Source organism: Symphalangus syndactylus, chromosome 21 (genome assembly GCF_028878055.3).
Source record: "Symphalangus syndactylus isolate Jambi chromosome 21, NHGRI_mSymSyn1-v2.1_pri, whole genome shotgun sequence".
Lineage (NCBI taxonomy): Eukaryota > Metazoa > Chordata > Mammalia > Primates > Hylobatidae > Symphalangus > Symphalangus syndactylus.
Window position 1 is genome coordinate 43847704 of NC_072443.2, and position 15601 is coordinate 43863304.

The 15601-nt window shown below is 39.4% G+C and overlaps 1 protein-coding gene across 4 annotated transcripts in view; it reads right to left on the bottom strand.

Annotated features, from left to right (window-relative positions):
* The window catches only part of GSK3B (glycogen synthase kinase 3 beta), a 251570-nt gene that overhangs the window by 154080 nt on the left and 81889 nt on the right, over positions 1-15601 (bottom strand). For all 4 annotated transcript variants that reach the window (XM_055260260.2, XM_055260261.2, XM_063630117.1 and 1 more), the window contains exon 2: positions 1925-2118. In XM_055260260.2, coding sequence (XP_055116235.2) covers positions 1925-2118 — 194 coding nt within the window. The remainder of the gene's footprint in view (positions 1-1924; positions 2119-15601) is intronic.

The following is a 15601-nucleotide window of genomic DNA, read 5'->3' on the forward strand; positions in this document are numbered from 1 at the left end:
AAAAAGAAGAGACACAGCCACAAGGCAGTATGAGGAAAAAAGAAAATCAAGTTAAACATTATGACTGGATATTAGGGATGGGCAAATGGAACAGTCTGAATAACAGTGAATTATAAAACCATTAAAAAGAAAAAGCAAATCCAAAGTTCTGGGAACTAGTAGGAGAGATTTCCATTGAGTCTTTAAAAGTTAAGTCATGGTTAGATAAGATGGCTTGCCAATTTGAGATAACAGTACAATATTCAGATATCAAGATCCAGTGGGCATTTGACAACATGAGACTAGTACTTGGGGGAGAGGTGAGAACTGAAAACAAAAACAATTGAATTTTTTAAAATTCTTTAGAATGTTCCAGACATTTACAGCAGATAGACACTAGAATGTGGTATAACTAGTGTTATACCAGAACAGTGATCACTTCTTCTTGTTATATCCCTTCATGTTTACCATAGGTCTTGGCACATAGGAGGCTCTTACTAAAATGTTGCAGAGGTTGGAAGAGTAGGAAAGGGAGCAACCCTGCATAGTGGCAGAGGCTTAATTACAGCCAGTGTCTTCTGACTCTCTCTGCTATACCACAACATAGAGATGACATCTGAGCGTCCATGCATAGGCTCCCCTAATGAGGTACAGAAAATGAAAATAAATGACAAGAACTAAACTTTGGGATTGCTAGTGTCTAAAGGCAGAAGGACAAGAAAAAAAAAGGGAAGATAGCAAAAAAAAAAAGTTATGAGAAAAATGGATAGTGTTGTAATATGGTTTGGATGTTTATCCCTTTCCAAACCTCATGTTGAAATGTAATCTCCTTATCTCCTTTTTTCTTTTTTGAGACAGAGTCTCGCTCTGTCCCCCAGGCTGGAGTGCAGTGGCGCGATCTCGGCCCACTACAAGCTCTGCCTCCTGGGTTCATGCCATTCTCCTGCCTCAGCCTCCCAAGTAGCTTGGACTACAGGTGCCCGCCACCACGCCCGGCTAATTTTTTGTACTTTTAGTAGAGACGGGGTGGAGCCTGGTGGGAGATATTGGATCAAGGGTGTCAACCGCTCATGAATGGGTTAGCACCATCCCCTTGTTGATGAGTGAGTTCCCACTCAGTTCACAGGAGATCTGGTTATTTAAGAGAGTCTGGGGACGGGCATGGTGGCTCACGCCTGTAATCCCAGCACTTTGGGAGGCTGAGACAGGCGACTTGCCTGAGCTCAGGAGATTGAGACTAGCTTGGACAACATAGAAAACCCCGTTTCTATAAAATAGTAATAACAATAATAATAATAATAAAGTCTGGATCTCTCCCTTCATGCTCTGGCTCAGCTCTTGCCATGTGATGCACCTACTCGCCCTTCACCTTCTGCCCATGATTAGAAGCTTCCTGAGACAATTACTAGAAGCAGCTATCTTCTTACTTCCTGTACAGCTTGCAGAATTGTGAGCCAATTAAACCTCTTTTCTTTATAAATTACTCAATATCAGGTATTCCTTTATAGAGACGCAAAAACAGACTAACACAAGTTGCAATATGGATTACAAAAATTTTTTGAAAAAAGGACGCATAGTCAACTACATAAAATGCTTATATACTACAGGCAGTGTTCCTCTGGTCTACATCAACACAGTACAAGGGTGGGGACAGGTCACTTTTTAAAGTATAAATTAAGAAATTTTAACTTACCTTTCACAGGATTAAAAAATATATGTATTACATATGTCATTTATAATGACTACAAAAGTAATACTGCAATCTTCAGTGAATGTTATCTCTACAAAATACATGACTAGAAATAAAATCACTATAATGGTTGAGCTGAACAAAAATGCACACAATAGAAGAAATTTGAAGCAAAAAGAAGCAACTGAAAAAATAATCATTTATGGTACACGTATTACGACAGCAATAAAATACATGAAATACCGGACATTTTACCTTAAATCTCTTGTCCTGCAATACTTTCTTGATGGCGACCAGTTCTCCTGAATCACAAAGTTTGGCTTGATATACCACACCAAATGATCCATTTCCAATCACTTTAGTGTCTGTATAGCTGACTTCCTGTGGCCTGTCTGGACCCTGCCCAGGAGTTGCCACCACTGTTGTCACCTTGCTGCCGTCCTTGTCTCCTAAAGGAAGAAAGGAAGATTTTTTTTCATAGAACTGTAAGGAATTAAATAGAGAAAACTGCCAAAATATACAAGGTAAACTATATTCTTTATTTATTTATTTATTTATTTATTTTTAGATGGAGTCTCACTCTTGTCACCCAGGCTATAGTGCAGTGGCACAATCTCGGCTCACTGCAACCTCCGTCTGCTGGGTTCAAGCAATTCTCCTGCCTCAGCCTCTGGAGTAGCTGGGATTACAGGCACCTGCCACCATGTCCAGCTAATTTTTTGTATTTTTAGCAGAGACGAGGTTTCACCATGTAGGCCAGGCTGGTCTTGAACTCCTGACCTCAGGTGATCCGCCCTCCTTGGCCTCCAAAGTGCTGGGATTACAGGCGTCAGCCACCATGCCTGGTCAAAGTAAACTATATTCTTTACTACAAATTATTTTTAGTTTATCACATGTAATTACTTCAATTACTTGTTTGAATTATAAGTCATTTTTTAAACTCCCATGTATTCAGTCATTCTATAGACCAGACACAATGCTTAGTTGCAACCCCATGAGGTAGACCGTACTGTTCCCATATTATAGGTAATAGGAAGAATGTTAAATTTGCCCACGGTCAAATACCAAATGGTGAACCCATAAGAGTCTGACCCTATCCATCCAATTCTAAAAGGCCTTAGGGCTTTCCTCAAGACCTTATTTTACTTGAAAATAAAATATGTGCAAATAAAAATGTTTAAAACTTCTGACTCTCTTCAGATCCTTCTGCATTTAGGAAAGTAAGGCTTTGAGTGTTTGCTTCCCTGAATCTTCTTTTTAGCAAAGTAGACGACCTCTCAGAGAAAGCTCAGGTGGAGAAAAGAATGTTAATTTGGGGTTAACAGATATAAAAACTTAAATAATCCAACCCATTCTGAACTGAGGCCCAATTATATAAGCAGATTACTGGCTCCAGGGTCTCTATTCACTCACAGACCTCTTCTTTCCTTTTTTGCCTTCTCTCACCCCAGTAGCAATTCAAAGGCTCTCTTCAATTCAGGCACAAGAGCCACCTCCTACTTAACTAGGCACAGTCCATAGTCACCATCTTGTTTTCTGATTTCTTAATCAATTCTCTGTATTATGCTATCTAGTATCTGATCTAAAAGAGCTTTACATTGTTCTTTTAGCAACTTCAACGTACACAGAAATGTCTACTGTTTCTTCTCTCTTTCCTGACAAATCTAAAACCAATTCTCAGTACAATAGAAGTCCTTAGGCTCACTTATTGGACTTTTATTTTTTCCTGTTATTCTTCCATTACAATTTTCTTTTTAAAATACTAACTGAATTCCAATTAACCTAATAAAAGTAATATAATATTTATATAGAGTATTTTTCTCTGTGAAATATAAATTGCTAGATAAATGAATATCCAAATGCACTAGTGGCATATTATAACCAATACTTATATCCATTTAAATTCACAGAAGTATTAATATACACAAAAGCCAGTGAATGTCTGTGACCAATTAACACTTTCATTTGTAAGATGGCATTCGTGGTCGCTTCCAAGATGGCCGAATAGGAACAGTTCTGGTCTACAACTCCCAGGAAGATCAATGCAGAAGACAGGTGATTTCTGCATTTCCAACTTAGGTACCTGGTTCTTCTCATTGGGACTGGTTGGACAGCGGGAGCAGCCCACGGAGGGCGAGCCGAAGCAGGGCGGGGCGTTGCCTCACCCGGGAAGCGCAAAGGATTGGGGGATTTCCCTTTCCTACCCAATGGAAGGCATGAGTGGCTGTACCTGGAGGAGCGATACACTCCTGCCCAAATACTGCACTTTTCCAATGCTCTTCGCAACGGGCAGACCAGGAGATCCCTTCCCATGCCTGACTCGGTGGGTCCCACACCCACATAGCCTTGCTCGCTGCCAGCGCAGCAGTCTGAGATCGACCTAAGATGTGGGAGCTTGGTGGGGGGAGGGGCGTTTGCCATTGCTGAGGCTTCAATAGACGGTTCTATGCTCACAGTGTAAACAAAGCAGCAGGGAGGCTCGAACTGGGCAGAGACCACTACAGCTCAGCAAGGCCTACTGCCTCTGTAGATTCCACCTCTAGGGCAGGGCATATCTGAACAAAAGGCTGCAGACAGCTTCTGCAGACTTAAACGTCCCTGCCTGACAGCTCTGAAGAGAGCAATGGTTCTCCCAGCATGGCATTTCAGCTCCCGATAAGGGACAGACTGTCTGTTATCCAAGTGGTTCCCTGACCCCTGTGTAGCCTGGCTGGGAGATATCTCCCAGTAATGGCCAACAGACACCTCATACAGGTGGGTGCCCCTCTGGGACGAAGCATCCAGAGGAATGATCAGGCAGCAATATCTGCTGTTCTGCAGCCTCCGCTGGTGATACCCAGGCAAACAGGATCTGGAGTGGACCTCTAGCAAATTCCAATAGACCTGCAGCTGAGGTATCTGACTGTTAGAAGGAAAACTAACAAACAGAAAGGAATAGCATCAACATCAACACAAAGTACATCCACACCAAAACTCCATACGTAGGCCACCAACATCAAAGACCAAAGATAGATAAAACCACAAAGATGGGGAGAAACCACAGTAGAAAGGCTGAAAATTCCAAAAACCGTAACACCTCTTCTCCAAAGAAACACAACTACTCTCCAGCAAGGGAACCAAACTGGACGCAGAATGAGTTTGACAAGATGACAGAAGTAGGCTTCAGAAGGTCAGTAATAACAAACTTCTCCAAGTTAAAGAAGCATGTTCTAACCCACTGCAAGGAAGCTAAAAACCTTGACAAAAGGTTAGACGAATGGCTAACTAGAATAAACAGTGTAGAGAAGAGCTTAAATGACCTGATGGAGCTGAAAACCAGGTATGAGAACATGGTGAAGCATACACAAGCTTCAATAACTGATTCAATCAAGCAGAAGAAAGGATATCGGTGATTGAAGATCAAATTAATGAAATAAAGTGAGAAGACAAGATTAGAGAAAAAAGAGTGAAAAGAAACAAACAAAGCCTTCAAAAAATACAGCATTATGTGAAAAGACCAAATCTACGTTTGAATGGTGTACCTAAAAGTGATGGGGAGAATGGAACCAAGTTAGAAACCACTCTTAAGGATATTAACCAGGAGAACTTCCCCAACCTAGCAAAGCAGGCCAACATTCAAATTCAGGAAATACAGAGAACACTACAAGGATACTCCTCGAGAAGAGCAACTCCAAGACACATAATTGTCAGATTCAACAAGGTTGAAATGAAGGAAAAAATGTTAAGGGCAGCCAGAGAGAAAGGTTGGGTTACCCACAAAGGGAAGGCCATCAGACTAACAGCAGATCTCTCGGCAGAAACTCTACAAGCCAGAAGAGAGTGGGGGGAAAATATTCAACATTCTTAAAGAAAAGAATTTTCAAACTAGAATTTCATATCCAGCCAAACTAAGCTTCATAAGTGAAGGAGAAATAAAATCCTTTGCAGATAAGCAAATGCTGAGAGATTTTGTCACCACCAGGCCTGCCTTACAAGAGCTCCTGAATGAAGCACTAAACATGGATAGCAGCAACCGGTAACAGCCACTGCAAAAACATGCCAAATTATAAAGACCATCGATGCTAAGAAGAAACTGCATCAATTAATGGGCAAAATAACCAGCTAGCATCATAATGACAGGATCAAATTCACATATAACAATATTAACCTTAAATGTAAATGGGCTAAATGCCCCAATTAAGAGACACAGGCTGGCAAACTGGATGAAGAGTCAAGACCCATCAGTGTGCTGTATTCAGGAGACCCATCTCACGTGCAAAGACACACATAGGCTCAAAATAAAGGGATGGAGAAAGATCTACCAAGCAAATGGAAAGCAAAAAAAAAATCCTGGTCTCTGATAAAAGACTTTAAACCAACAAAGGTCAAAAGAGACAAAGAAGGCCATTACATAATGGTAAAGGGATCAATTCAACAAGAAGAGCTAACTATCCTAAATATATTTGCACCCAATACAGGAGCACCCAGATTCATAAAGCAAGTCCTTGGAGACCTACAAAGAGACTTAAACTCCTACACAATAATAATGGGAGATTGTAACACCCCACTGTTAATATTAGATCAAGGAGACAGAAAATTAACAAGGATGCTCAGGACTTGAACTCAGCTTTGGACCAAGCGGACCTAATAGACACCTACAGAACTCTACACCCCAAATCAACAGAATATACATTCTTCTCAGCACCACCTCGCACTTATTCTAAAATTGACCACATAATTGGAAGTAAAACACTCCTCAGCAAATGTAAAAGAACAGAAATCACAACAAACTGTCTCTCAGACCACAGTGCAATCAAATTAGAACTCAGCATTAAGAATCTCATTCAAAACCACACAACTGCATGGAAACTGAACAACCTGCTCCTGAATGACTACTTGGTAAATAACGAAATTAAGGCAGAAAGAAGTAAGTTATTTGAAACCAATAGGAACAAAGACACAACATACCAGAATCTCTGGAACACATTTAAAGCAGTGTTTAGAGGGAAACTTAGAGCACTAAATGCCCACAAGAGAAAGCAGGAGAGATCTAAAATCAACATCCTAACATCACAATTAAAAGAACTAGACAAGCAAGAGCAAACAAATTCAAAAGCTAGCAGAAGACAAGAAAGAACTAGTATCAGAGCAGAAGTGAAAGAGATAGAGACACAAAAAAACCTTCAAAAAAAAAAATCAATGAATCCAGGAGCTGATATTTTGAAAGATCAACAAAATAGATCACTAGCAACAATAATAAAGAAGAAAAGAGAGAAGAATCAAATAGATGCAATAAAAAATGATAAAGGGGATCACCACCGATCCCACAGAAATACAAACTACCATCAGAGAATACTATAAACACCTCTACGCAAATAAACTAGAAAATGTAGAAGAAATGGAAAAATTCCTGGACACATACACCCTCCCAAGACTAAACCAGGAAGTCGAATCTCTGAATATACCAATAACAGGTTCTGAAATTTAGGCAATACTTAATAACCTACCAACCAAAAAAAGTCCAGGACCAGACAAATTCACAGCCGAATTCTACCAGAGGTACAAAGACGAGCTGGTATCATTCCTTCTGAAACTATTCCAATCAATAGAAAAAAGGGGAATCCTCCCTAACTCATTTTATGAGGCCAGCATCATCCTGATACCAAATGATACCTGGCAGAGACACAACAACAAAAAAAGAGAAATTTAGACCAATATCCCTGATGAACACTGATGCGAAAATCCTCAATGAAATACTGGCAAATCAAATCCAGCAGCATCAAAAAGCTTATCCACCACGATCAAGTTGGCTTCATCCCTGGGATGACAGGCCAGTTCAACATATGCAAATCAATAAATGTAATCCATCACATAAACAGAACCAATGACAAAAACCACATGATTATCTCAATAGATGCAGAAAAGGCATTCAACAAAATTCAACAGCCTTTCATGCTAAAAACTCTCAATAAATTTGGTATCGATGGAACGTATCTCAACATAACAAGAGCTATTTATGACAAACCAACAGCCAATATCATACTGAACAGGCAAAAACTGGAAGCATTCCCTTTGAAAACTGACACAAGACAAAGATGCCCTCTCTCATCACTCCTAGTCAACATAGTATTGGAAGTGCTGGCCAGGGCAATCAGGTAAGAAAAAGCATAAAGAGTATTCAAATAGGAGGAGAGGAAGTCAAATGGTCTCTGTTTGACGTCTCAGGCCAAATACTCCTTAAGCTGATAAGCAACTTCAGCAAAGTCTCAGGATACAAAATCAATGTGCAAAAATCACAAGCATTCCTATACACCAATAACAGACAAACGGCCAAATCACGAGTGAACTCCCATTCACAATTGCTACTAAGACAATAAAATACCTAGGAATTCAACTTACAAGGGATGTGAAGGACTTCTTCAAGGAGAACTACAAACCACTGCTCAAGGAAATAAAAGAGGACACAAACAAATGGAAAAACATTCCATGCTCATGCATAGGAAGAATCAATATCGTGAAAATGGCCTTACTGCCCAAAGTAATTTATAGTTACCACTGACTTTCTTCACAGAATTGGAAAAAACTACTTTAAACTTCATATGGAAACAAAAAAGAGCCTGCATACCCAAGACAATCCTGGGCAAGAAGAACAAAGCTGGAGGCATCATGTAACCTGACTTCAAACTTTACTACAAGGCTACAGTAATCAAAACAGCATGGTACTGGTACCAAAACAGATACACAGACCAAAGGAACAGAACAGAGGCCTCAGAAATACCACCACACATCTACCACCATCTGATCTTTGACAAATCTGATATACACAGGCAATGGGGAGGATTCCCTATTTAATAAATGGTGCTGGGAAAACTGGCTAGCCATGTGCAGAAAACTAAACTGGACCCCTTCCTTACACCTTACAGAAAAATCAACTCAAGATGGATCAAAGACTTAAACATTAAGACCTAGGTCCATAAAAATCCTAGGAGAAAACCTGGGCAATAGCATTCAGGACACAGGCATGGGCAAAGACTTCATGTCTAAAACACCAAAAGCAATGGCAACAAAAGCCAAAATTGACAAATAGGATCTAATTAAACTAAAGAGCTTCTTCACAGCAAAAGAAACTATCATCAGAGTGAACAAGCAACCTACAGAATGGGAGAAAATTTTTTGCAATCTCTCCATCTGACAAAGGGCTAATATCCAGAATCTACAAAGAACTTAAACAAATTCACAAGAAAAAAGCAAACAACCTCATCAAAAAATGGGCAAAGGATATGCAGACACTTCTCAAAGAAGACATTTATGCAGCCAACAGACATATGAAAAAATGCTCATCATCACCGGTTATTAGAGAAATGCAAATCAGAACCACAATGAGATACCATCTCATGCCAGTTAGAATGGTGATCATTAAAAAGTCAGGAAACAACAGATGCTGGAGAGGTTGTGGAAAAATAGGAACGCTTTTACACTGTTGGTGGCAGTGTAAATTAGTTCAATCATTGTGAAAGACAGTGTAGTGATTCCTCAAGAATCTAGAACTAGAAATACCATTTGACCCAGCCATTCCATTACTGGGTATATACCCAAAGGATTATAAATCATTCTACTATGAAGACACATGCACATGTACACTTACTGCAGCACTATTCACAATAGCAAAGAGTTGGAACCAACCCAAATGTCCATCAATGATAGACTGGATTAAGAAAATGTGGCACATATACATCATGGAATACTATGCCGCCATAAAAAAGGATGAGTTCATGTCCTTTGCAGGGACATGGATGAAGCTGGAAACCATCATTCCATCATTCTCAGCAAACTATCACAAGCTCAGAAAACCAAACACCGCATGTTCTCACCCATAAGTGGGAGTTGAACAATGAGAACACATGGACACAGGGAGGGGAACATCACACACTGGGGTCTGTGGGCGGGTGGGGCGCAAGGGGAGACATAACATTAGGAGAAATACCTAATGTAGATGACAGGTTGATGGGTGCAGCAAACCACCAGGGCACGTGTATACCTATGTAACAAAACTGCACGTTCTGCACATGCAACCCACAACTTAAAGTATAATAATAATAAAAAAAAAAGATGGCATTCATGACAGATTCAAAAGCAATGAGGGATTCCTTCATAAGATAGCCAGGTGAAATACAGGCAGTCTATATTTATCATGGCCAGCCATCTTGAATATTTATGTCTTTAGGTCCAAGGTAAAACACTCAAACTGGCATGATTTAATCACCCCAAATCCAAAACCACTTGTGCAAAGAAATAACTCAAATCTTGTCAACACCGCCATTTTTATTTACAGCAGTATTATATATGCTTTAAATGCACACAAACCCCAGCATAAGCCAATATAAAAAAGCAGTTTTCAAAGCTTTCAAACTCTCCCTTCAAGTCTCATCCCTCAGTAAAATAAATCTTAGGTATATTTGCTAAAAACCTAGTTTAATCTAATCTGAGTTCTAAATTATCATGCCCCACCCCCAAAAAATCTATGCTAATCTTAACTACAACTTTTCAAGCTGACTATAAACCTCACCATAAGTTATTCTCTCCCTCATTTGTAAAATAACTTTTACCTGTATCTTAGCAGTCCTAAAAACAGAATCACAGTCTTCTGAACTTAAAACTCTAAATGAAGAGATCCAGAAAGGTTAAAATCCAAGGTACTGAATGCATTCTTATAATCCAATTGTCTCAAGAGAAGATAAAAAGCATACGTTATTTTGAACATAGTCTGACTCTTCTCTATATTATCCAAGTCAAAACCATAACACCAAAAAAAGATTTCAAGGACTCTGAATTAATAATTCCACCGAACAAGTTGCTTGCAAAATCTCACATCTAACTCACAAAACAAAGGATCATTAATAAACTAATATAGATTTTAAGAACAGTAGCCGAGTGTGGTGGCACACGCCTGTAGTCCCAGCTACTCAGGAGGCTGAAGTGGGAGGATCCCTTGAGCCCGGCAGATCAAGGCTGCAGTGAGCCAAGACTGCGCCACTGCATTTTGGCCTGGGTGACAAAGCGAGACCCTGTCTCTAAATTAATAAATAAATAAATAAATAAATGGCCAGGCATGGTAGTTCACACCTGTAATCCCAGCACTTTGGGAGGCCGAGGTGGGCGGATCACTCAAGGCCAGTAGTTCAAGACCAGCCTGGCCAAGATGGCAAAACACCGTCTCTACTAAAAATACAAAAATTAGCCAAACACAGTGATGCACACCTGTAATCCCAGCTACGAGGGAGGCTGAGGCACAAGAATCCCTTGAACCCAGGAGGCAGGAGGCTGCAGTGAGCTGAGATCATGCCACTGTACTCCAGCCTGGGTGACACAGCAAGACCGTTTCCAACAACAGCACCAACATAAAAAGCCTACTGTACTCCACAATTTTAATTAACTGAAAAACAGAAAACAAAAACTGTCTGGAGTCCAACCAAAAATTATGTTTTTCTACTGCGTAACCATATTTCAATAAAGGAAAATGGAGCCCCACCTTTGTATTTTCCTTGCTCCAGTAACAGAACTTAAGCAATATAAGCATTTGTGATGACGTTCCCTATTTGCCTCCACAGGTTCTACTTCTTTTTAAAAAAGGTAACATTTCAAGGGTTTGAAAACTAGCTATGAAAGATATCCATTAGAACCCTGGGATTTAGCATCTCTTCACTCCAGCCACTGAGCCTAGGAATGTCTATCCCAGCATCATCATTTGCAAATGGGAAAAAGCATCAAATAAGACAATTCTGCTAAAATACTAAAAGCAGAGTGGAAAGGTAAAACAGGTCCTACAGATACTATAGCTGAAAGAGATTCTTAAGGCCTCTTAATTTTAAGCTGAGATTTGATGTGGACAAGGACCAACTCTTTCACACTTTTGTACATCTAGAGACAAAGTACTTACTACCTTAGCAGTAATTAAAAGATTTACTCTATTCTGTCTAAAACAGTTAGAGAAATTGCTAAGAATTATTACAGACTATATTCTCCACTAATATGTACTATCTAGGTACTAGGAACAATGGGTCTTCAGTCTTTCTGTAGACTTCAAGCATCCTAGAATTTTTATTAAGAAATGATCACGTTCTTCAGACTGTTCTATCAGAGATCTGAAATAGCAGAGCTGAAAAGAATGGCAGGGCAATATGGGGGATGACTTGGCATGAACATTAGTAGTGCCATGGGTCAGTCAGCAACTAGCGTGCCAAGGAAAAGCACGTTACCATTTGGCATTGGAATTAGCCAACTTGGCAATAAGATAACAACTGTATAAAATTGTACTGTTTACAAAGAACGATCCCATTCATTGTTTCATCTACATTAATACCTATAATAGATTAATTTATCATAAAGCTTTAGGTAGCAGAACTCATCACATGCCTCATGCTGCCTCTGTTGTATTTTAAAACCTTCCCACTACCACTAACTTCATATTCTTTTCTCCATTTCCCCTTAAAAAAAGATGTTTCTGGCCGGGCGCGGTGGCTCACACCTGTAATCCCAGCACTTTGGGAGGCCGAGGCAGGCGGATCATGAGGTCAGGAGATCGAGACCATCCTGGCTAACACGGTGAAACTCCGTCTCCACTAAAAATACAAAAAATTAGCCGGGCGTGATTGCAGGTGCCTGTAGTCCCAGCTACTCAGGAGGCTGAGGCAGGAGAATGGCGTGAACCCGGGAGGCGGAGCTTGCAGTGAGCCAAGATAGCACCACTGCACTCCAGCCTGGGCGAAAGAGCGAGACTCCTCAAAAAAAAAAAAAAAGATGTTTCTGATAACATAATGTAAAAGGATCAGCTCCAGAGTAATAGGAAGTAAGAGAATAAATCAACAGTCTTTTATAGTTTTCTGGCCTCAACTATGTACTCCTTAATATCAACATCTATTCCCAGAGACACTTTGGCAACATTAGGTTTTGAAATTTATACCAAAGCAAAACCATATCAAAAATAAAAATGTACAACAGTTGATTGTGACATCCAAACAACTTCGTATTTGCTACAACAAATTGGGCTATTTCAGACCATAGCACTGCTTCCAAGAGACCAAAATTCTCAAGAAAAACTAGAAATTGTAACAAATCTGCCTAAACAAAAAATAACCACTTTGCCCAGTACTAAATTTCCTAGCATACATGAAACAGTAATTTCCAAACTAATTATATGGCACTAGCGATTATAATAAAATTGGTCTTCGAAACCACCTTGAAGGTACAACAGCACAGCAGCAGGAACTAGTTCAGCTTCAGGCCCTCTCTCCTGTCAGAGGACTTCACTCACATTGTACAAATTCCCTACATAATTAAAATGCAGCATTAAATCCCTACTCTTTACCATAATAGATAAATCTTAAATATATAAACCAGAACAGACTCCTCATGACGCAATGAAAAGATGGTATACAACAGAACAATCACTTTCTATTGAAGGCTGTTAAATACAGAATAATTTTTTTTCTTTTTTAAGAGATAGGGTCGTCCAGGTTAGAGTGCAATGACGTGATCATAGCTCACTCATGTAACACTGAACTCCTGGGCTCAAGCAATCCTCCTGCCTCAGCTTCCCAAGTAGTTAGCACTAGAGGCACAAACCACCATGCCTCGCTAATATTTTTTATTTTTTAATTTTTTGGAGAGACAGGGTCTCACTTTGTTGCCCAGGTTGGTCTCTAACTCCTGGCCTTAAGTCTAAAATCCTCCTACCTCAGCCTCCCCAAAGTGCTGGGATTACAGGTGTGAACCACTGTATCCAGTCTAGAACACAATTTTTACAAAAGCCTTGGCGGTTTAGGAATATCCCAAAATAATACACACAGCCTAGTTCTCAATCTCTTAAAAACAGGATTGTACCTGTAAACAACATTTTGTAGTCATATTTTTTGAAGTCTTCTCAAGTCACTCCACAGACCAATCCACCCTGCAATGAATACGGTGACATGGACCCATCCGAGGTATGGAGGGAGTATCCAAAAGCCAAAAGTCCACTTCAAGGATGTTTAAATATTTAGTAGGTAGGTGTCTGGCACTGACACTCTAATTTTATTCAAATGATAAATCTCAAAGCTGAACATACTTTGTTCATTTAACAAAGACATTTAATTTGATGTTTCTTGTTTTAAGGAGACTAGTTCTTAAAATCCAGTGCTGAGAAAAAGCAACAACTGAGACACTTTGTAACTGAGGGGCTTTTAGAGAATATGAATAAGGTGTACTACAAACTGAGAAAAGTCATGCCACAATCTAATTAATACTCTGGTGACCATGCTGTGGAGAGTTAAGTCTGCAATGACTGCCTCTATAAAAATTTTCCTTCACCTTAAGAATGAAGTCTCCACGTAGAAATAACAGAAAATTAAAAGTCTGCAACAAAAGCCTAGAGAAATCAGCACACCACCCATGAATACACAAGATACAAAGCATTTTCATGACATTTTCTGTCTAACAATAGTATTAGCAGAGGGAAAGGCACTGCCAATTATTTCTCTGTCATGCAGAGAAATAACACACAGCTATTTTTAAAGGATGTTTACAACAATGACACTATTGAAAAATATGATTATATAAATTACTCAAAAGAATCCAAAAGAACCTTATCTTCAGGTATGAATAAGACTGTCAGAAGAGGAAACTCTGGCCACTGTAAATTTTTCAGGTTAAGTTGAAGTTCAACTCTTTATCCAAAGAAACCAGGTTTAAAAAAAAAAAAAAAAAAAAAAAAACTATTAAAACAAAGATGTTGGCCGGGCGCGGTGGCTCATGCCTATGATTCCAGCACTTTGGGATGCCAAGGTGGGTAGATCATCTGAGGTCAGGAATGCGAGACCAGCCTGGCCAACATGGCGAAACCCTGTCTCTACTAAAAGTATAAAAAGCTACTTGGAAGGCTGAGGCAAAAAAATTGCTTGAACTCAGGAGGCGGAGGTTGCAGTGAGCCAAGATCATGCCACTGCACTCCAGCCTGGGAGACAGAGTGAGACTCTGTCAAAAAAAAAAAAAAAAAAAAAGCAAAAACAAAACAAACAACAACAACAACAAAGATGTTGGGCTAGGCACAGTGGCTCACACCTGCAATCCCAGCACTTTGGGAGGCCATGGCAGGCACCATAGTGAAACCCTGTCTCTATTTATTTTTAAATAAAATAAATTTAATTTTAAAAAGCAAAGATGTTCTCCCCAAAATAAACTGCTAGAAACAAGAAAACAACATAAAAATTAATTAGCAAAGGGAATAAAAAGTAGAAAACTGAGCCCCATGGGATCAGAGTTAGAAAATTCAAAAATGAACTTATTCTTGTGATTAAAATAGGGGCTTTATTTTATGATGCGGAAGCTCTAGCCAGAGTGCACAACTGCTTATATATGTTGGAACAAATGAAACTATGAAGAAAGAAAGGAAATATCAACCAAGTAGCTGAATCAATCAAATCAACCCTAATGATCAACAGCAGGATAAAAATGCCAGGGCAATTTCTATGTAACCTTGATGTGATAAAAATCTTTCTAACAAGGCCTTTTCCCTTAGATACCATTCATCTTCACATGATTCTAACCTAAGAGATTAGGAAAAACAAAACAAAACAATTACTAAATTTCCTTTGGGGATAGGAGGAGTAAATAAAAGGAGAGGCAGAGAAAACAAAATGGACAGATGTCACACAGGCTGGCTTCCGGAGATGTTTACTTATCTATCACTTTTAGAAATGAAAAGGAAAACATAGGGTGGCAGAGGACAGAGATGACAGAAAGACTCCAGAGTTCTTTTCAATCACAGGAAGACATCATGCTACTGAAATGAACAGAGATCAATTCTGAAGAATCATAACATTCACTTCTTTAAAAAAAAGAAATCAAATTTTGTCCTTAGAGGCCTAATGAAAAGAATATGGGCTTTGAAGTCATACAAAGGTTTATATCACAAGTTCA